Below are 24,204 nucleotides of genomic sequence, written 5' to 3' on the forward strand. Positions count from 1 at the left end.
GAGTTATATTTTATGCACATTTTTTTTTAATGTTAATTATTTTATACCAACATCAGAGAAAAATAAGTATTAAAAAAAATATCAAAAAGATAGGAGTCAGAGTTATTGGATCCTCTGTTTTCAATACGGCAACACCGTGTTGCACCACACGCCATCAGTGATTGTTTGATTACTTTCCAGCCCACAAATAAACAGGATAAAAGACATAAGTAGGACAATAACCTTTGTATATATCCGAGGTGTCATCTGTTTATTGTTTTCACTCCACATAGGAACAACACACACACTCATATAGGCCAGTGGAGGCTGCTGAGGGGAGGACGACTCATAATAATGGCTGGAATGGAGCAAATGGAATGGCATCAAACATGGAAACCATTGAAACCACATGTTTGATGTCTTGGATCCCATTGTACTTATTCCGCTCCAGCCATTACCATGAGCCCGTCCTTCCCAATTAATGTACCACCAACCTCCTGTGATAGAGTACACACACACACACACACACATATGAACACACACACCCCGCAGGGGACCCATCACTAGTTTATTATGTAACTGATAAATCGTGGTTGCATTGATATTTCCATTCCGTCCTCATTGTGCCAAATGTGATAAGGCATTTTTTAATGGTATAGGCAACGTGCCAGCTTTGGAATCTGCTCTTGCCATGCTGGCCGGGCACGAGGCCCAGGGCTAATACAGTGGAAAGCCTTGCCAATCCGCCCTGGCACTAACGCACTGATTAATTCTCACTTGTTCCTTTGCTGCTGGGCAACAAAAGTAGCATGGGCACTGTTGGGCACACTCAAATAGAGCCGGGCCTGTATGTATGTATATCTATCTTACATCAATTACTCACCCACCTGTCACATAGTGCAGCTACAGCTTTCCATTGTTAATCCCTGTCAAACATTTGCTTCATTAGCAATCCATCAGTGGAGTAATCATGATTCAGACTGTTGATGTATTGGAAGTTTAGAACTGCATGAGCTTGTGTCAAGAGCCCCGGTTTTAGCCCTTAACCCTTGCTCATGCATTGATCGATGTGAACGGATCAAGACTCATGCATATATTTGCAACCCTGCACATCGTGCACATACCTGAAATGCTCAAGGTATTTGATACAAAGCTAATTCAAAATTTTAACCTAGTTGGTCTGATTGGTAGTGCTGTTGGTGGAGGACTCACCTCAGAAAGCTGGGTCCTATAATGGGACTTGTTGCACTGGAGCAGCTGGGCGGCCAGGTTACAGTCCTTCCTGTACAGGTCCTATAGGACAGAATGTGTTACACTGTGTTAGAAGAAAACAACATGCTTTAAAGAGTTCATCTAAAGAACACACAGCACTGACTTAGGAGAGGAGCCAGAACCGGGACTTGAACTCAGGTCTGTCTCAGTGCACCACCTTCGCTATTTCACAAAGTAGTCATAACCTCTTGGCAAAGACGCTATAGGTGATGTATACTAAGGTCATTACAATACACTTTGAGGGTTGGGACTACACTTTTGATGACCTCTACATCTGACCTCATAGAGTGTTGATAGAGAGAGTCCATACTAGCCAGGCCCTTACATTGTCCTCTTGTAGTTTTTCAATGGTCAGCTTGGCCTCCATCAGGTGGTTGTTGAGCACGATGATCTCTCTGCTCAGGGCTCTCTTCTCGTTGTCATGGTGCTGAGACTGAGGAAAACAAAGACTCATGTCAGATTCAAATCAGAATCCCGTTGCAAATACATTATTGTTTTTTCTTTGATTTCATGTAATGTAGCTAATTCCCACTTGGTTTGGAGGGCTGTGGGGTCAGATGAGATTTGCTGTGCCTCATAGAGTAAATTAGATTGAGGACGGGGGAGAACCCAAGCCAGATACCATATCATGAGTAAACTGCTTAATTGCTTACACATAACTTAAAATGTTCCTAAAGTATTCAAGTGTAATTCTCTGTGCCACAGATCACACAGGACACAGAAATCGCAGAGGCCTCAACTCCTCGTGACAATCCAACCTTTAACTGGCTAAAACAGCTAAATTCCCCTCTCTGTTCCGGACAACATCACAGCATAGTAGGTGTTCTCATTATTTAATTGAAAATTGCATCAGTTTCATATCTACCAACATCTGTAATGATGCATGTATACACAACTCAGAATGACTATATAATATTGAGAAAAAATTTGCCTCCAGGCCTTTCTAGCCATCATGCCTTCAGCCTTCAAGCCTTTCTAGCCATCATGCCTTCAGGCCTTTCTAGCCATCATGCCTCCAGGCATTTCTAGCCATCATGCCTTTAGCCTCCAGGCCTTTCTAGCCATCATGCTTTCAGGCCTTTCAAGCCATCATGCCTTTAGCATCCAGGCCTTTTTAGCCATCATGCCTTCAGGCCTTTCTAGCCATCATGCCTTCAGGCCTTTCTAGCCATCATGCCTTCAGGCCTTTCTAGCCATCATGCCTTTAGCCTCCAGGCCTTTCTAGCCATCATGCCTTCAGGCCTTTCTAGCCATCATGCCTCCAGGCCTTTCTAGCCATCATGCCTTTAGCCTCCAGGCCTTTCTAGCCATCATGCCTCCAGGCCTTTCTAGCTATCATGCCTTTAGCCTCCAGGCCTTTCTAGCCATCATTCCTTTAGCCTCCAGGCCTTTCTAGCTATCATGCCTTTAGCCTCCAGGCCTTTCTAGCCATCATGCCTTTAGCCTCCAGGCCTTTCTAGCCATCATGCCTCCAGGCCTTTCTAGCTATCATGCCTTTAGCCTCCAGGCTTTTCTAGCCATCATTCCTTTAGCCTCCAGGCCTTTCTAGCTATCATGCCTTTAGCCTCCAGGCCTTTCTAGCCATCATGCCTTTAGCCTCCAGGCCTTTCTAGCCATCATGCGTTTAGCCGATGTTTGCCACCAGGGCTATTATACCATCCTGCTTAGTCTCAGGTAATATTAGCCTCTGGTGCTATTAGTCTCTGGTGCTATTAGCAATTGTATTCTCACATGACTACCTCATATGACTACCTGTACCACAAAGCTCTGTGGCTTTGAGTCTCCTTTCTCTCCAGCCAAGTCAACATATCAGAAATTACAGCTACAGGCTTCACCAAGTCAAGGTATCAGAAATTACAGCAACAAGTTTCACCAAGTTAACTTATCAGAAATTACAGCTACAGGCTTCACCAAGACGGATTGTACCTCATAAAATGTTTTAGAAAACAAGACTACTAAGTCCACCAAGACAGCCCTTGGCTTAACTTGGCATTGTGTGCAGCTGTTCCCCCAAAAATGAATGATCCACATACCAGTTGAAGATTGTCCAGTAGTTAGACATTAAATTGCATCATCTACAGAAGTTGCTTCTATTTTGAGCCAAATGAACTGTCTGGGGCTTCTGACTGAAGCAGAATTTTCTTGCCACTTGCTAGGAATCTCTGGCACTGCCTGGTATCAAGATGGTTGCATTTGGCGAGATCCTGATTAACGTTGGAGACGTTGGATTGTTCCAGAAGCTTATACTGCTTGGACTGCAAAACCTCATATTCCCAGTCCTATTCACTAGTTTTCTTTTTGTCCAGACAGACTCTGGCCGCCACTGTAACACTGACTGAATCCTCAGAGCTGGTGCTAATCTGAGCAGTGAGGAACAGCTGAATCTGACCATGCCCCGGGAGCAGCATGGAGCCTTCAGTAGGTGTCTGATATTTAACCCAGTGGACTGGGACATTAACACCATCAGGGAGAATGGATTCAGACCCTTGAGTGCCAGAAGGGATGGTTCTACGACAAGACACTATGAAACCACCATAGTCACTAGTTTTGGTGTGTGAGAAAGATCATTTAGTTGGAGTTACACAAACTATGTTCATGGCTGGTATTGTTTTTGGTTCCCTCTTTTTTGGACCCACTGCTGAATCGTACGGTCATAGACAAGTAACTCAGCTACCTGTGGTGCAGGCCTGTCTTACTGTGATGACAGGCCTGTCTGCAAACCTGTACGTATACCTGGTATCCCAGTTTATACTAGTGGCTGCCCTAAGAGGATATTGAATCAACAGCACTGTATTAGCCACTAAATGGGTTGGAATGACCAGGCAATCCTTTGCCTCCTGTCTAAACTAGATGTTTGCTGGTGTTGGACAATGTGTCCTGGCTGGTTTGGTGGGACTGAAGAATTACTAAATATGTGATGGTGGCACCACAGGCACTGTTTCTCATTTACATATGGTTTATTCTGGAGTCAGCAAGTTGGTAACTTGGTCGGGAGAAAACCAAAGAAGCTAATGAGTTGATTCTTAGAGTTGTAGCAAACAACAAACACAGAGTTCCAGATACTCTACTGGAGGTGACTGAGGTTAGGAAAATACAGATACTCTACAGGAGGTGACTGAGGTAAGGAAAATACAGATACTCTACAGGAGGTGACTGAGGTAAGGAAGATACAGATACTCTACAGGAGGTGACTGAGGTGAGGAAAATACAGATACTCTACAGGAGGTGACAGAGGTGAGGAAAATACAGATACTCTACAGGAGGTGACTGAGGTGAGGAAAATACATAAATGAGGCATAAAGGTTCTATTTGCTTCACCTGTGCTAAGAAAATATTTCCTTATTTTATCATTTGCATGGTTTGCTTTAATCTTTGGCTACTTCTGCCTCTCTGTAAATGTTGGTAAATTTGGCTTGGACATCTTTCTGGTGCAGCTGATGTTCAGTGCTCTATCTATTGGCCATGTACCACTGGTGCATTCCTACAGCAGTGTTCAGCAGCCTGTCATTGACTGATGGGGCTCTGTTCTTCCTGCTTCCTGAGACCTGAGAACTGAACCACCCGACTACTGATGAGGCCGAAGGGAAAAGGAATGTGAACATCATGAAGGCAGGAATCTGAATATGAAAGTGGATCATAGTAATGGTGGAAGATTAACCAAACTGTACTGTAGATTGTTTTTTGTTTTTTTCAGGTTTTTCCCTGGAACATTCCAGTCTAACAAACAATAACTTTTTTTAGTGGAACCGTCTCACATTGTAAACTAAATATTGTTCTGTTGAGCTATATACCTAAAAGGTTCCAGGAAGAACCATTTTGGATCCAGGTAGAACCCCTTTGGGTTTAATGTAGAACCATTCCACAGAGGGTAACCTGTAACCAAAAGGATGGTATGGGTACAGCCAAAGAAAGTTTTCGGAACCATTTTTTTTTAACCCTCCTGCTGTGTTCCCGGTCGAATTGAACCTTTTTAGAAGTTTTCTCTCTGAAAAATGTGGTTCATTTAATCTGATTGTCATATAAGGTTCCATGACTTTGTCCACACAGGGCATCTGAACACACAAAATACATGCTGATGATTTTCATTACGTTTAGGGTGTTTTATTTAACATTTGTACACCTGTGGTGTTCCCTGTCAAAAATGACGGGTCAGTAGAAATGAATGGGTGAAAACTGAGTTCAGGCACACACCCATTCATCAGATGGGATACACTTCCTCTCCCAGACCCCCACATGCATGCGTGTTTGAGCACACACACACACACACACACACACACACACTTCACTCCCCTTCTTGGCTTCCATGGCAACCCCAACGGGAACCTTTCCCCAATAGAATCTTTCCCCCACGGGAACCACACCTGTTGGCATTCTCACAAACAATCGCAACATCTTTTCAATAAAATATATTGAACTTCTCTCGCAGCTCCGGTATATAATGCTATTTTGAGGCCTTGTTCACAATTCATTCTGTGGCAGCACAATGACCAAACGATAAACTGTATGTGAGACTCTTGTTCATATATTTGATCATGACACTGGTGAGGAGGAGAGAGTCCTTGTTAAACTTTGACACAAAGTAGCCTGTGATAAATAGCACAATATATTTCATCTGAGTATTTGTTATAGTCAAAATAATCCATTCATTATGCTTTTTTTTAACTAAAGGCCATAGAGGCCATAAATAGCAAATAGAAGTTCAAAACTTGTAATGTTCACAAGAACTTAAGTTGATAAAAAGATCTAACACAACATTAGGTGATAATATATGCATTATTATGGATTTATAATCAGCTATAATGGGGCTGTCATTTTGGACCAGGTACACATAATTAATCAACATGAAACGAACACAACAGGAGGATTAAGAGTGCAATAACTTCAAGCATACTTTACTTTTGCCCCAAATAAAATAATGTTTTATACTTATCCCAGAAACATAGTTGACCTATTTTTTTACCGGAGGCCGCAAAGTGTTTTTTGAAGTAAGAGCATAAAAGGTATGTAAATGCTTTGTTGGGTCATTCCACAAAGTGAGTACCTTTGTTGGGTCATTCCGCAAAATGAGTACCTTTGTTGGGTCATTCCGCAAAATGAGTACCTTTGTTGGGTCATTCCGCAAAATGAGTACCTTTGTTGGGTCATTCCGCAAAATGAGTACCTTTGTTGGGTCATTCCGCAAAATGAGTACCTTTGCTTCCCTTTGATATATTAAGTAGGAATTGTCCACAAATATAGGATTTTACGCTGTTATGCAAACCCAAACTCTACTATGGTGAAATAATAATTTTTAAATATGTTTTTCAAAAGAAACATTGAACATCTAGTAGTCAAGTCATAGTGTAAAGGGAGGTGAGCAGGTTTGACTCTTTTTGGCCACTTTCTGGTGTTTTGTGGTGGAAAACTGAGCGGGTCGAGCATAACACGTCAACTCTGTTACCCAGAGATAGACAGGCTCAAAATGTTGTAGCAATAAAAAATAAAAATGTGAAGCTTGCATTCAATTGTCCCTCCCTGTTGCACACAACACACTTCCATTCCCCCTGTCACAAGGGGATTTATGGCTGATTTAGGATGAAATTGTCAACCCTGTTACGGTCAACCTTGTTACGATCAACCCTGTTACGGTCAACCCTGTTACGGTCAACCCTGTTACGGTTAATCCTGTTACGGTCAACCCTGTTACGGTTAATCCTGTTACGGTCAACCCTGTTACAGTCAACCCTGTTACGGTCAACCCTGTTACTTTATTTGGCACTTACAATAGTAAAAAAAAAAATGTTCACCTCGAGATTGGAAAACATTGCTTTGTTATTTTATTTTGGACATCAGAGCAATGATGAGGAAATCCTATTTGAGTTGGAAAAGGATACTAATATGATAGGAAAGATGTACAAATCCTCGCAGAGAGCCTATCCAACAGAAAATATAAACTATTGGAACCAATACTTAAATAGCAGAAAAAACTGACATTGGCACAAGATGGAGGGAGATTATATAGTCATGTATTGTCAAAGAGACAAAATTCACAAATCCTACAGCAGAATGGCAGTCATGTCTTAAGTGTAAAATGAACAATGACTGAATAATTCATTCCTTCTGGGAGTGCTATGAAGTCCAACAGTTATGGGCAGAGTTAGAAAGTTGGCTGTCCAAAATGTTACAATTTAAGATGACTTTTAATCAGTCTATCTGCATATTTCAAAACATGGCTTATAAGGGGCAGTGAGATACCCGATGGGTAGGACTATACTCCATCGTTAAGACAGTAGATAAATCAAATGCATTATTATTTAAATATTGAAAAAGTGTTGGTTACAGAGAGAGATAGAATAGTGCACTTTGAGGGCATAATGGCATAGAGTGTTACATACACTGGAAATGCCCAAGGTATGAAGAATGAGAGTAAAAGTTGGAGACAGATGGGATGGGTATGGATGCTGTAGAAACGTGTGGTTTTGAGCAGCTGTGATGTCATTGACGTTTGTTGGAATTTGTGTGCGTCTCTTTATTGTAGGTTATATTTTGTTTGACATTTTTATTAAAGCTTTTTAAAAAAGAAAAAGAGAAAGACTGGTGAAGTTTTTTTTCCCTATCGAACTGCAATAAAGATCAGGGGTTTGTGAAGTGTAAAAAAAGTTAGTCAATTATCTACTGAGCACAGGATAACTACATCATCACTTTGGTAACCCCTAAAGAGGGAGCATCTGAGCTGAATAGACATACAACTGATAAGGATTCACAGCTTAACATCCAATAAAAAAAGACATATGCATTTTGACAAATTATTCAGTCCCTCTACGTTCCATGAAACAAAGACCCTCTCCACTCCTCCTCGCTATCAGCCTGCAACATCTTAAAGTTCCAGCTCTTTGTGATCATGATTATCTTTTCCTTAACAGATTCAGAGAGGGAGATATTCAGCTGTCTATTCATAGCGAGGAAGAAGACACATGATGATCGTACAATGCTGGAATGGCTGGATGGTTAATTGTATCCCTCCTTTTGCCATCTGACAAAAGATGTAAGTCGCAAGGCTAGCTCAGAACAATGGGGTTGCTATCCAACTGCCATAGGAAGGAGGACAGGCTATTGAAATAGGCTGCAATTAACGTCAGTGGTACCAACAGCTAGTGTATTCATATTCAAATCCATTGCTCAGTGCTTTTCATTGCCTTTTCTAAAGATTAAAGACCACTGCTTGCTTAGAGGCGTGTGCATGCACACACAACTACAGGTGTACACAAACATGCATGCACGTATGGGTACACATGCGCGTGCACGCACACACACAACACGCACACACAAATATGCACACATTTATGCCTGGACACACACCTACAGGTGTACACAAACATGCATGAACGTTTTCGCACACTCAAACACAAGCACATACATGCGCATGTGCGCACACACACACACACACACACACTTCACTTACATTTCTTTGGATCTTATCCTCCAGGTCCTGGTTGATCCTCTGCAGTGCTGAGTAGCTGCTTTGTATTCTACCAGGAGACACACAATGACACAGGCTTACCAACTCACACTATTAATAATTGAACACATTCTGCACCCTTTGGATTAATGATGTCTATGCTATGTGTCCATCATGATAATGCATTCCTGTGTTCGTTTTAGGGCTTTACCTTGATAGGTATCCTGTGTCAGATTTAGGGTTTTACCTTGATAGGTATCCTGTGTTCGTTTTGGGGCTTTACCTTGATAGGTATCCTGTGTTAGTTGTAGGGCTTCACCTTGATAAGTATCCTGTGTTAGTTTTAGGGCTTTACCTTGATAGGTGTCCTGTGTTAGTTGTAGGGCTTTACCTTGATAAGTATCCTGTGTTAGTTTTAGGGCTTTACCTTGATAGGTATCCTGTGTTTGTTTTAGGGCTTTACCTTGACAGGTATCCTGTGTCAGATTTAGGGCTTTACCTTGATAGGTATCCTGTGTTAGTTTTAGGGCTTTACCTTGATAGGTATCCTGTGTTAGTTTTAGGGCTTTACCTTGATAGGTATCCTGTGTTAGTTTTAGGGCTTTACCTTGATAGGTATCCTGTGTCAGATTTAGGGTTTTACCTTGATAGGTATCCTGTGTTAGTTTTAGGGCTTTACCTTGATAGGTATCCTGTGTTAGTTTTAGGGTTTTACCTTGATAGGTATCCTGTGTTAGTTTTAGGGCTTTACCTTGATAGGTATCCTGTGTCAGATTTAGGGTTTTACCTTGATAGGTATCCTGTGTTAGTTTTAGGGCTTTACCTTGATAGGTATCCTGTGTTAGTTTTAGGGTTTTACCTTGATAGGTATCCTGTGTTAGTTTTAGGGCTTTACCTTGATAGGTATCCTGTGTTAGTTTTAGGGCTTTACCTTGATAGGTATCCTGTGTTAGTTTTAGGGCTTTACCTTGATAGGTATCCTGTGTTAGTTTTAGGGCTTTACCTTGATAGGTATCCTGTGTTAGTTTTAGGGCTTTACCTTGATAGGTGTCCTGTGTTAGTTTTAGGGCTTTACCTTGATAGGTATCCTGTGTTCGTTTTAGGGCTTTACCTTGATAGGTATCCTGTGTTAGTTTTAGGGCTTTACCTTGATAGGTATCTGGTCTAGTATATTAATCCAGTCTGATATATTTCCAGACAGAAAAGCACAAAATCAATAGAATGTGATTAAAAAAGGTGTGGTTATGTGGTTAGGAATACCTGCGTAGTTTGTCGGTGAACTTGTCGAGTTCCTCCTGAGCACGGCGTAGCTCTGTCTCCAGGTACTGTCGGGTGGAGTCAAACTCGCTCTCTAGCAGCTCCAGCTTGTGGGTGGTGTAGGACAGACGCTTCCGGAGGTCCTCTTTCTGTTCCTGCAAAGAGCTGTGAGGGACACAAACACACACACCAGGCATCAGACATAGTGAAAGACATATTACTGGGGTAACTTCATGTTATATTATATGCATATATTTTATATGTTACATTGAGTATAAATAAGATGGAATGGGAGTCTTGTGTGATGACTCATGAACAATATACATCATACAGTGGTGATGAAAACGTTTTGAATTCCAAAATCATATATTCTATATGCACTTAAATAATATAAAGTTCAGGCTGCCTTTAGCTTCCAGTAACATTCAGCTCTAGTACCTAATACTTTACAACCTTGACGCATAGCACAGAACACCACCACCATAATCAGCCAGAGTGGTTACAGTGACTTACAGGATCACTTTAAACTAAGACTTTGTCACAAATGGCACCCTATTCCCTATATAGTGCACTACTTTTAGCCAGAAGTCTCCGGTCAAAAGCAGTGCCCTATAGAGAATAGGGTGCCTTTTGGGAAGTAACCTACTATGAAATATGGCTCTATGATCTGTAATCAATCACAGGAAAAGATTTAGACGGCTTGGATTCACTGAATAGTGATCCCCCATGTGTAATTCACTGAATAGTGATCTCCCATGTGTATTTCACTGAATAGTGATCCCCCATGTGTAATTCACTGAATAATGATCTCCCATGTGTGTAATTCACTGAATAGTGATTTATGTGTGTAATTCACTGAATAATAATATCCCATGTGCAATTCACTGAGTAGTGATCTCCCATGTGTAATTCAACGAGACAGCACAATGTGGACTATTTATAAAGCCCCGGCACAACCTGAGACCCAATCTAATAACAAGTAGGTGTGAGAAGTAAAATACATGTATCCCTCTCCCCTTTGATGGGTCTGAGTTTCCATGGCAGGCTAATGGGCCTGTATTGATGGACAGATGTAGGAAGTATGGTAATGACTCTATCTGCTGGGAGATCACCAATAACAGAGAGCGAGGGAGAGAGCGAGGGAGAGAGCGAGAGAGAGAGAAATGGAAGAGAAGGAGATAGAGGTGAGAGATGTGGCCACTGTGCTCTCATCCCTCTATCTCCTTAACAAGATCATAGAAGGAGGAAGAGGTTGCGAGTAGAGGCCAAATCTAATCAAATGTATTGTCACATACACATATTTAGCTGATGAAAATGAAGATGTTTCCTTTTAAAGGTGACGTCCCTTAATTAAAAGGGCAATCCAATTATCATTTCAACTTTTTGGGGGGTTTTAATCATGGAGATAATATCTTGAATTAAACTGAATACAGTGACTGTGCAAATTACATGAATTCACCTGAACGACGCAAACACATATACACAAACGCTCCAATCCATATTCCAAACACACACACTCCTACAGAACACAGACAAAACACAACCACCACAGCCCATGATACACATGCAACAAGGTTTCAGATTCCCATTAAGGCAAGCAGAACGTGCTCTTAAGATATGACTGAAAACTAAGCTATTGCTTCTGAGATAAAAAAAATAAATGAAAGAAGGTACAGTAAGTGGAGTGATAATACTGTTATTCCCTCCTGGGTTTAGTATTACTCATCTCCAGTTTACCTTCCTACTTGCTCTAAGTTTCACAGCTAACACGTTTATGACTAAATGGAATAACAATATCCTAATATTTGAATATCATCCCATTCTGTAACCAATGGTTAGTAAAATGTTTTTGGGGGGGCACTGTTTGAATGCTTTTCATGCTACTGTATAACAACCCCCTTGCCAGGTACTAACAACACGATGCATGGCTCACCACAGGTGTTTGTTACATGACAATAGAATGAGTTTATGAAGTCAATCTCCCAATGGGAATCACACATTAGTGACCTTTGGAAACGGCAGCTGAGTCACACGGTAATGAGTATTTTCATTTAGATGGCGGTCGGCGGTGAGAAAACAATGAGGCAGGATAATGATTCTGTTAGGAGGACGGACGTTCGAGTTGTTCACGACCACTTGACAAAGATGGGGAGGATGAAATGAACTCAGTGGGCAGATGGAGAGATGGAGGGATGAATAGCTTCTGAATTGTTCTCTCTTACCTCTTTTTCTGATGTTTACTGCCATTTCGGGAGACTTTTAGGGCCGTTTTGCCGATATATATCTTTTTCATGTCTGCTGTGTTCGCTCCCTCTCATGTGTTTTTGTGTTACAAATGGTTAGTGGGAGTGCATCTATTTTTCTGGGCAGAGGTCATAGGTCAGGTTGGTTAAGTTTGACCTGTTGAGTGAGTTGTCTGAGGGAGTTGTCTACCTGTGTTGGTCCTGTCAACAGAGCAAAGAGACAGTTCGGCAGCCATTAAAAAACATTCAAACCAGGGGCATAGGCACGTGTGAGTTTGGGTGGGCTCAGGCCCACCCACTGGGGAGCCAGGCCCAGGTAATCAGATTGAGCAACAAAAGAATACACTAATATATATATATATAGGATATACAGGATATATATATTTTTTTTATTCTCTCCTTGTCAGTGTTTCAAACAGGAGATTATTTGTATTTTTACCTTAACACACTACAGTACTTGACTTGGCCAGGAGCTCACCGGAACTGAGTAATGGCACCTACAATTTTCTTCTGCTTGAGTTCCTGAACCTCCTATAGAATATTAGCTCAAAAGTATTGTGGAATTCCTGCACCTAAAATTAAACAGTCTCGGCACCGAAATGAGTATCGGCACCTACAGTTGAAGTCGGATGTTTACATACACCTTAGCCAAATACATTTAAACTCAGTTTTTCACAATTCCTGACATTTAATCAGAGTAAAAATTCCCTGTCTTAGGTCAGTTAGGATCACCCCTTTATTTTAAGAATGTGAAATGTCAGAATAATAGAAAAGATAATTATTTATTTCAGCTTTTATTTCTTTCATCACATTCATCACATCAGAAGTTTACATACACTCAATTAGTATTTGGTAGCATTTCCTTTAAATTGTTTAACTTGGGTAAAACATTTCGGGTGAGCTTCCACAAGCTTCCCACAATAAGTTAGGTGAATTTTGGCCCATTCCTTTTGACAGAGCTGGTGTAACTGAGTCAGGTTTGTAGGCCTACTTGCTAGCACACGCTTTTTCAGTTCCGCACACACATTTTCTATAGGATTGAGGTCAGGGCTTTGTGATGGCCACTCCAATACCTTGACTTTGTTGTCCTTAAGCCATTTTGCCACATCTTTGGAAGTATGCTTGGGGTCATTGTCCATTTGGAAGACCCATTTGCGACCAATCTTTAACTTATGTCTTGAGATGTTGCTTCAATATATCCACATAATTTTCCTCCCTCATGATGCCATCAATTTTGTGCACCAGTCCCTCCTGCAGCAAAGCACCCCCACAACATGATGCTGCCACCCCCGTGCTTCACGGTTGGGATGGTGTTCTTCGGCTTGCAAGCCTCCCACTTTTTCCTCGACACATAACAATGATCATAATGGCCAAACAGTTCTATTTTTGTTTCATCGGACCAGAGGACATTTCTCCAAAAAGTACGATCTTTATCCCCATGTGCAGTTGCAAACCGTAGTCTAGTTATTTTATGGCGGTTTTGGAGCAGTTGCTTCTTCTTTGCTGAGCGGCCTTTCAGGTTATGTCAATATAGGACTTGTTTTACTGTGGATAAAGATACTTTTGTACCTGTTTCCTCCAGCATCTTCACAAGGTCATTTGCTGTTGTTCTGTACTTTTTCCACCAAAGTATGTTCATCTCTAGGAGACAGAATGCGTCTCCTTCTTGAGCGGTATGACGGCTGCAGTCCCATGGTGTTTATACTGCATACTATTGTTTGTATTGATGAATGTGGTACCTTCAGGGGTTTGGAAATTGCTCCCAATGATGAACCAGACTTTTCTCTATGGTCTTGGCTGATTTCTTTAGATTTTTCCATGATGTCAAGCAAAGAGGTGTGAAGGTAGGCCTTGAAATACATCCACAAGTACACCTCCAATTCACTCAACTGATGTCAATTAGCCTATCAGAAGCTTCTAAAGCCATGACATCATTTTCTGGAATTTTCCAAGCTGTTTAAAGGCACAGTCAACTTAGTGTATGTAACTTCTGACCCAGTGGAATTGTGATACATTGAATTATAAGTGAAATAATCTGTCCGTAAACAATTGTTTGGAAAATGACTTGTGTCATGTACAAAGTAGATGTCCTAACCGACTTGCAAAAACTATAGTTTGTTAAAAAGAAATTTGTGGAGTGGTTGAAAAAGGAGTTTTAATGATTCCAGCCTAAGTGTATGTAAACATCCGACTTCAACTGTAGTTCAATCCAAGTCAAGTCAAGCACTGGCCTAAACATGCATACACTGTCACAATTCAAAGCAACCAGTAGGGAGGGGTGGGTAAACAAAAAGGATATACACTCAGTGGCCAGTTTCTTAGGTCCACCTATCTAGTACCAGGTCGGACCTCCCTTTGCCCCCAGAACAGACTGAATTTTTCAGGGCATGGAAACGTTTCTCAATGAGTATCAAGGGACCTAACATGTGACAGGAAAACATTCCCCACACCATTACACCACCAACCTGTACCATTGACAGCAGGCATGATGGGGCCATGCTGCTTATGCCAAATCCTTACGCAGCAGGAACCGGGATTTGTCCAACTCCTCAATTGTCCAGTGTTGGTGATCTCATGCCCACTGGAGCTGCTTCTTCTTGTTTTTAGCTGACAGGAGTGGAACCTGGTGTGGTTGTCTGCTGCAATAGCCCATCCGTGACAAGAACCAATGTTGTACTGTTGTACTGCAGCGTTATTTGCCTGTTTGTGGCCTGCCTGTTAGCTTGCTCAATTCTTGCCATTCTCCTTAGACCTCTTATCAATGAGCTGTTTTCTCCCACAGGACTACCGCTGACTGGATGTTTTTTGTTCATCGCACCATTCTCGGTAAACACTAGACACTGTCGTACGTGAAAAGCCCAGGAAGCCGGCCATTTCCGAAATACTGGAACTGGCGTGACTGGCGCTGATGATCATACCACGCTCAAAGTTGCTTAAGTCAATCGTTTTTTCCAATTATAACGTTCAATCAAACAGTAGCTGAATGCCTCCATGCCTGTCTGTTGGCTTTATATAGCAAGCCATGGCCACGTGATGTGACTTACTGTCTTTCGGAGCAAACCACTTTCGTAAACGATGTGGTGTACCTAATAAACTGACCACTGAGTGTATTTTGACAATAATAATTATACATTTTATTTGGCAGATGCCTTTGAAGACACTCAAGGACATCTTACATCAAATCTAGTGCTGTACATAAAATATATTTCATTTAGGCCGATGTAATGAATTTGACCTATGCTGGCTTCTCAATTTTAAAGTAATGGGCGGGTTAATGCAAGTCACTTTGCACTTATACCATGTGCAGTAAACAGTAGCTATTGCTGTGTAGACTAGGCTACACCGTGTAGGCTATTCACAGTTAGCTAGCTAGCTAAGAGTCACTAGCCAACTGGGTTAGAAAAAACAAGTAAAATGTCTGAACAAAGAGACTGTGTATTGAAGAGGATGTTGGAGCATTTGCCAAGTTATTTGATATCAGTGATTTCGCCTTGAAGGGCCTCCAGTGACCCTTTATATCAATCACTGATTGCATTATTCTAATGGAGGGCCTTAAAAACTGTTTCAGGACATTCAGAGACTACAACACTGTTTTTATTCAACACTTTTACAAATCATGAAACATGCTTCTCCATTTCGACCCCCTCCACTTCGACCCCCTCCCTCCTCCACTTCGACCCTCTCCACTTCGATCCCCTCCACTTCGACCCCCTCCCTCCTCCACTTCGACCCCCTCCACTTCGACCCCCTCCCTCCTCCACTTCGACCCCCTCCACTTTGACCCCCTCAACTTCGACCCCCTCCACTTCGACCCCCTCCCTCCTCCACTTCGACCCCCTCCACTTCGACCCCCTCCACTTCGAACCCTCCCTCCTCCACTTCGCCTCCATCCTTCAGCTGAGACATGAACATCAGTCCAGTGAAAAAAATATAGATATATTTATTTTTCAATTTATGCTCCAATGTGCCTTGCAAGTAATAGACTATAACAACTGACATATTACCAGCTTCATCATTACAGCCTAGCTTGAGACTCGAGTTTTGAAATATAAGGGAACTCTATGTTATTTATAACAAAGGGTAGGCCTACATGGAGAAATTCACGCCTCTCTTATTATATATGAAAATAGGCAAATGCATGAAAAAATATTTATTTCCAGTCAATGTAAATAGCCCATGCACTGTCCCTATAAGTTACTCAATGAATTGATATCACAGAATACATTGTAGGTGCACTTGATCTCCTGCATTGTGACTCATTCATTTGGATTTGTATTTATTATGTATCCCGATTAGCTGCTGCCCCTTCCTGGGGTCCAGAAAAATTAAGGCAGTTTATACAATTTTAAAAACATTACAATACATTCACACTCAGGCCCCTACTCCACCACTACCACATACAATATATAGTGTACAAAATCTATGTGTACATGTGTGTATAGTGCATATGCTATCGTGTTTGTGTGTATGCATGTGTCTGTGCCTATGTTTGTGTTGCTTCACAGTCCCCATCTGTTCTATAATTTGTTTTTTTTTTATCTGTTTTTAAATATAATTTTACTGCTTGCATCAGTTACTTGAAGTGGAATAGAGTTGCATGGACTCATGGCTCTATTTTGTACTGTGAGCCTTCCATAGTCTGTTCTGGACTTGGGGACTGTGAAGAGACTTCTTGGGGCATGTCTTGTGGGGTATGCATGGATGTCCGAGCTGTGCGCCAGTAGTTCAAACAGACAGCTTCAACATGTTAATACCTCTCATAAATACAAGTGGTGAGGAAGTCAATCTCTCCTCCACTTTGAGCCAGGAGAGATTGACATGCATATTATTAATATTAGCTCGCTGTGTCCAACCAAGGGCCAGCCATGCAGCCAGGCTGCCCTGTTCTGAATTAACTGCAATTTTATTTTTTGTGGCACATCCTTTTTTTGTGGCACCTGACCACATGACTGAATAGTAGTCCAGGTGCAACAAAATTAGGGCCTGTAGGACCTGCCTTGTTGATAGTGTTGTTAAGAAGCAGTGCCTTATCATGGACATACTGCTCTCCATCTTAGCTACTGTTGTATCAATATTTTTGACCATGACAGTTTACAATCCAGGGTTACTCCAAGCAGTTTAGTCACCTCAACTTGCTCAATTTCCACATTATTATTTACAAGTTTTAGTTGAGGTTTAGGCTTTAGTGAATGATTTGTCCCAAATACAATGCTTTTAGTTTTAGAAATATTTAGGACTAACTTATTCCATACCACCCACTCTGAAACTAACTGCAACTCTTTGTTAAGCGTTGCAGTCATTTCAGTCGCTGTACTGTAGTAGCTGAAATGTATAGTGTTGAGTCAACCATATACATAGACACTCTGGCTTTCCTCGAAGCCAGTGGCAATTCATTAGTAGAGATAGAAATAAAGTGGGCCTGGACAGCTGCCTTGGGTAATTCCTAATTCTACCTGGATTATGTTGGAGAGTCTTCCATTAAAGAACACCCTCTGTGTTCTGTTAGACAGGTCCACAATATAGCAGGGGGTGTAAAGCCATAACACATACGTTTTTCCAGCAGCAGACTATGATCAATAATGTCAAAGGCCGCACTGAAGTCTAACAAAACAGCCCCCACAATATTTGTATCATCAATTTCTCTCAGCTAATCATCAGCCATTTGTGTAAGTGCTGTGCTTGTTGACTCTCCTTCCCTATAAGCATGGTGAAAGCTTGTTGTCATTTTGTTTACTGTAAAATAGCATTGTATCTGGTCAAACACCATTTTTCCAAAAGTTTACTAAGGGTTGGTAACAGGCTGATTGGTCGGCTATTTGAGCCAGTAAAGGGGGCTTTAATATTCTTAGGTAGCGGAATGAATTTTAAGCCTGAGGGCACACACTTTCTAGTAGGTTTACATAGAAGATGTGGCAAGTAAGAGTGGCAATATCGTCCGCTATTATCCTCAGTAATTTTCAAGTTGTCAGACCCGGTGGCTTGTCATTGTTGATGGACAACCATTATTTTTTCACCTCTTCCACGCTAACTTTACGGAATTTAAAATTGCAATGCTTGATCAGTTATACTTGGATGTGTAGTGTCAGCATTTGTTGCTGGCATGTCATGCCTAAGTTTGCTAATCTTGCCAATGAAAAAATCATTAAAGTAGTTGGCAATATCAGTTGGTTTTATGATGAATGAGCCATCTGTTTCAATGAATGATGGAGCTGAGTTTGCCTTTTTTCACAGAATTTAATTTAAGGTGCTCCAAAGCTTTTTACTACCATTCTTTATTTAATTTATCTTGATTTCATAGTGTAGTTCTTCTTCTTTTTGTTCAGTTTAGTCACATCATCTCTCAATTTGCAATAGGTTTTCCAATCGGTTGTGCAGCCAGACTTATTTGCCATTCCTTTTGCCTCATCCCTCTCAACCATACAATTTTTCAATTCCTCATCAATCAACAGGGATTTGACAGTTTTTACAGTCATTTTCTTAATGGGTGCATGCTTATTAGTAACTGGAATAAGGAATTTCATGTGTCAAGTACAGTGTCTGTTTGCTCCTCATTACACACCACGGACCAACACATATTATTTACATCAACAACATACAGTAGGAATCACTACAAAACTTCTTGTATGACCTTTTATACACTATATTAGGCCCAGCCGTTGGAACTTTGGTTTTCCTATATATGGCTACTATATTGTGATCACTACATCCAATGGATTTTGATACTGCTTTCAAGCACATTTCTGCAGCATTAGTAAAGATGTGATTGATACATGTTGATGATTTCATTCCTTTGCTGTTTGTAAATACCCTGGTAGGTTCACTGATAACCAGAAGCAGGTTGCAGGCACTGGTTACAGTTTGAATATATTTCTTGAGTGGGCAGCTTGATGAAAGGCAGTCAATATTTAAATCACTCAGAAAATATACCTCTGTTGGTATCGCATACATTATCAAGCATTTCACACATGTTATCCAGATACTGACTTGGTGGTCTATAGCAGCTTCCTACCAGAATGGGCTTTAGGTGAGGCAGATGAACCTGTAGCCATATTACTTCAACAGTATTTGACATGTGATCCTCTCTAATCTTTACAGGAATGTGGTTCTGAATATATTCTATAAATGTTGTAACCTTGTATTGCTACCGCTGTATCATCAAAGGTAGTTTCTAAGTGAGTTTCAGAGATAGTCAGAATGTCATCTGTTGCTAGCAAATTATTGATTTCATGAACCTTGTTTCTTAAGCTACATATATTAACGTGGGCTATTTTGAGCACTTTTCTTCTGGAATGCTTACTTGCTTTCATTGCTTTACTGGGAAGCTTAGCAGCAGTAGATGTGCTCATGTTCTTTATGTTAGTGCAGGGTGAGCTGCCAACAGTGGACTTCCTCCTAGGGAACACCGGTTTAGTGCTAACAGTATAACTCTGGTTCATAGACACATGATTACTGCATACAATAGCTGTAGGATCAGCAGAGGCATTCAGGCCAGTTAAAGGGACATACATTAGGTTACTTACATTGTGTACTGATGCCCCTGGTGTAATGTACAATTGGTAAAGCATAATGATGACTCAGCGGCACAATGGTAGGGATTAATTGAGCTGAACTTGGGTCATTGATAAGTCATTGTCGCAACACAACCTTATAATGCTGTGAAAGGATCCAGGAACCCAAATGATTTGGGTGGATCCCATCCTCCTTATAAAACATGTTCTGTTTCCAAAAGGTATAGACATTGTCAACTAAAGTTACACCCAATGAACTGCAATAATCACGTGGCCAGTTGTGAAGAGAGAATCCTGCTAAAGAGTTCAATGCCACGATTCAGAGATGGCAGAAGGCCAGATAAGATGTGTCTTTTGTTAGTGTTTAGGAGAGAGTCAATCAACTCTTTAAAATCCAGTTTCAACTTTTCAGAACTGCCCTTAATAATGTCATTAAAACCCACATGGACTATGATAGAATTCATTTCCATTACAAAGAAAAGGCTGTTCTAGTCTATATAGGCTATGTCTGCCTATTGAGATTATTACCGGGCAGGTGTTATGGGCTGCCCTACCGTACCTCCTTGCCCGTCCAAATAAAATATTGAAATAATGACAATTTATTTGACCGAGACACGCACTGACTGAAAGACGCATAAATCTCAGATAAAGAATCCAAGTGAGATAAACAGCGCCTCTCTGTCTCCGTATGTGTTGACCATGTATCTGATGCTGTCTGGACAAAAGGTGTATGGCATGTCATACTTTTTCTGGACAGACAGCATCAGATTCATGGGCTACAGTAAGAGAGAGCGGCTCGCTAGTTTCGGCAAAGAGGAAGAGGCGAAGCGAGAGGGTTCACTCTCGCCTAAACCTGTCCTGAATAAGCCCAATGTGTTTGTATGGGCATAATATGCAGACCTAGGCTTGTCGACTGCATTCCCGCCTTTGGGACAACAACTTGCATTGTTTGAGCGGAGACATGAGCATCTCGTTATTATAGACAGATCTCTCGTTTCAGTCACTTGCGAATTGGTAAGGAAAGTTGGCGCGGATGTTGGCTTCCCCTAAAGTCAATTGATATTTTGCCAAAATTATATAATTACTCCTGTCTAAATAAAATAATTCAAAATATATTACAAGAGAGCTTGACTTAGCCATAGAGGATCATTAGCTTCTTAAAATAAATAGCTGTGGATTGTTTCAAATCACAAGTGCATACATGTAGGCCTATACCTAGTATTTGGGAAGCCAGCAATTTGGGCAGCACGTGTGGCAATAGGCCTAGCTGATTATTGAGTTGGACGGGTCAGTGAAAAGCATCTAAAATATGTGAAGATAATGTGTCCTGAGTATAATTCAAAATGTTGAGACAATAAGAAGGGGAGGGATGTGTGGGGACGATATGGGCATCTCTCTCCAAAATACATGCATTCAGCTCTCCAGAATGTGCTCCACTGTCTCCCACCAATTTTTGCACATTCGTGTTTCATTATGTGAATTGTTTGTCCTTTGTTTTTGTTTTTTTATCAATTCCCCATGACATACCGTATGTAACCAGTAGGCCTAGTAAATGTACCACTAATCCCGGTAATTTGGTTAGATTCATTTCTGTTAACGCATGTATTACAGTAATTTCCCTTTATCTTTCTGGAAACATTGTTTGCAGAGTTCACAACCTGCTACACTTCTGAGAAACATGTTATGGTTTATTTCATAACCATAATTTAGGAGTTTAGCAAATTGTTTCATTGTCTTTTGTTTGGTGTGCTTCATGTGAGCAATGAGCATGTGTGGTATACAGTGGCAACATTTTTAGAAAAGATGAATACAATTTTAAATTAAAAAGGGGCTTGCCTATTTTTCATGTTATTTTGTCATTAATATGTGTCACATATCAGTTTGCAAACAATGTAAAAAAATATATATATCAATGAGTTAATAAAGCCGCATACAAACATGGTCTCTTTTTGCTTTCTTGAGTAAGGCAGATCTAAAATGCAGGTGTTTCATCCAAGCTCAGGGCTTTCTGTGGTGGTGGGGCAAGCCAGCAGAAAATAGGAAGCGTTGCGCCGTGATTGTCTCAGTGTTCTGTCATTCATACAGTAGCTTTGATTGGACTGATCATGTCAACATCATACTTTCAATATCTAAGCTAGCAGGCTTCATCATGAATCAAGTCGACAATCTACTGGCAAATCCTTATTCATCCTTGTCATATGAAGAGAAATAATTAAGAGAAATTATAGATAAAATGTATCAGTGCTCATCGGCCATTGGACATAAACATTACACAAGTTGAAAATCACAAATTCAACAATGAGTGGTTTGGAAGGAATTAGTGGCTTATTGTAAGCATTGTAATCATTAGCCTACTATTCAGTGGAGTGGCTGTGCGGTACTAGTGCCGTGCTAAAAACCACTGACTTTGGGGAGTTCAAGACAACTGGGAACTTGGGAAAAATTTGCTACGACTGCAAAATACTTTCATCCAACTTGGAATTGTAAATATGGAACTTGAGCTATGACCTCTTTCTAGAGCTATGACCTGAAGATCACTGACTTCATAATGATTCTAATTTTTTTCCCGAGTTCCCAGTTGTCTTGAAAGCACCATAAATCTAGAGAATGGCAAACTTTGATGACAAAGTTTAACGACAGAATTTGCCCACGATGGACTGCCGTGCCACCTTCCTGTTCAAGTGAGCACAACACAACAAGGTGAGTCCAAAAATGTCTTGTATGCTGCTGTATAAATTATGTAATATTCCAGGGAGATATGTATACTGTAGCTAAGTAAAAGTAATAGTAAGTGTATGTTGTGTAGTAAGCTGTTAGTAGCCCATGTGCCTCACCCTAATTATTTGGTCTATTTTCACCTCTTAATTTCACCTACTGTTCTGACTTGGTGGTGTGCATGTAGCCTATAACCTGTTTAAGAGAAATGTAATCAATGAATATTTTAAGAGCTTTCATTGTCTGCTTATATGTCCCCTTTATCTATCCTACGGTTCTGACTTGGTGTACAGGGAGAACACTGTAAGAACGGCCCATGTTCTGAATTTCAAAAGTGCTGAACAAATAGTTATATTGACTACGTCCGTCGTAGTAGTGGTGGTAAGGTGTTGGAACTGCTTTGTGGACTCTGCTGTTGGGACAGCTGTATGTAGGCCCTAACCGTTTGTGGGCACCGTTTGTCACCATTATAGTCCAATTCATGTATTGTTTAGCATAATGTTGTGTAGTGGCTTTGCTGGCATACAGCCCACTTTTTTTTTTTGCCCCACCAAGATTTACATGCTAAAATTGCCACCGGTGCTTTCTCTGTCCTGATAACGTTGAGGGAGCATGGCAACCAGCTGAGTTTATACAATGTTGCACATCACTAGCAATAGCTCAATTCAAGACATATAATGGAGACAAACAGGTGGAGTAAAGAGATTCATCCGATAGAAAGAACCTGGATTTTCATCAGGATATTTTCAACTGATTTAATTTGTCTGCTTTAGGCCTTTATGTATTTCACTTAGTTGAAGATGGAAGTTATAGGCCTACTGCTGCATTAGCCTGTAGGCTATCTCTGAGTGCAATGCCTAATTTATTTAGCCGCTGTCACGACTTCCACCGAAGGTAGCTCCTCTCCCTGTTCGGGCAGCGCTCGGTGGTCGTTGTCGTCTGTCTACTAGCTGCCACCGATCCCTTTTCTTTTTCATTTGGTTTTGTCTGTCTTGTTGTTCACCTGTGTATAGTTTAGGTTATTAGTGGAGTATTTATTCTCACCCTACCCTCTTGGTTTTGTGAGAGATTGTTCGTTTAGCTATCATTTGTTTGGGTTGCGTTTTGGTTTGTTCTGTTGAACAGGTGTTTTCCTTTCGGGACTATGTTCCTGTTGTTTTGTGGCTACTGTTGTGGTCCTGTTCCTGTTCTTTGGACTTAAATAAAACGCCCTTTCTTGCAATTCGCTCTCTCCTGCGCCTGACTCCACACCCACCTCTCCTAGGGAGAAACTGACAGCTGCCAATGAATCACGGTGTAGGCTGTCTATGTGTCCATTTAGCAAAGGCTGGTGCTATTGCATTAGTTGAATTTTAACATTTAGATTTTTACTATTTAAATTCATTTTTTTTAACGATTAACCGTTATTATTGAAATTAGATTGTTCCAAGGAAATGCGCATATAAAAATACTGGCGTGCAGATAGGTAGGAATTGTCTTTATTTTGACACCCATTATAAAACTCTTGTTCAGGCACACAGGGGGAAAAACGGAGCCGAGGTATAGAAATGTCCGTTCAACTGATTCATTCTGGCACCGGCCCTGGATTATTACTGCTCTGTCAGGGCACCAGCCCTGGATTATTACTGCTCTGTCAGGGCACCAGCCCTGGATTATTACGGCTCTGTCAGGGCACCAGCCCTGGATTATTACTGCTCTGTAAGGGCACCAGACCTAGATTATTACTGCTCTGTCAGGGCACCGGCCCTGGATTATTACTGCTCTGTCAGGGCACCGACCCTGGATTATTACT

At 41.1% G+C, this 24,204-nt stretch overlaps 1 protein-coding gene across 2 annotated transcripts in view; it reads right to left on the bottom strand.

Annotated features, from left to right (window-relative positions):
* LOC110522545 (brain-enriched guanylate kinase-associated protein-like) overlaps positions 1–24,204 on the bottom strand; it is a 51,939-nt gene that overhangs the window by 6,073 nt on the left and 21,662 nt on the right. Inside the window, exons 2-6 of one of the 2 annotated variants that reach the window (XM_036976149.1) lie at positions 12,169–12,390; positions 9,950–10,111; positions 8,693–8,759; positions 1,577–1,684; positions 1,192–1,272 (exon numbers count right to left, since the gene is read on the bottom strand). In XM_036976149.1, the coding sequence (XP_036832044.1) occupies positions 1,192–1,272; positions 1,577–1,684; positions 8,693–8,759; positions 9,950–10,111; positions 12,169–12,239 (489 nt within the window). In that variant the 5' untranslated portion in view covers positions 12,240–12,390. The remainder of the gene's footprint in view (positions 1–1,191; positions 1,273–1,576; positions 1,685–8,692; positions 8,760–9,949; positions 10,112–12,168; positions 12,391–24,204) is intronic. The other variant, XM_036976150.1, reaches the window with a different exon arrangement.

The sequence above is a fragment of the Oncorhynchus mykiss genome, chromosome 4, assembly GCF_013265735.2.
Source record: "Oncorhynchus mykiss isolate Arlee chromosome 4, USDA_OmykA_1.1, whole genome shotgun sequence".
NCBI lineage: Eukaryota > Metazoa > Chordata > Actinopteri > Salmoniformes > Salmonidae > Oncorhynchus > Oncorhynchus mykiss.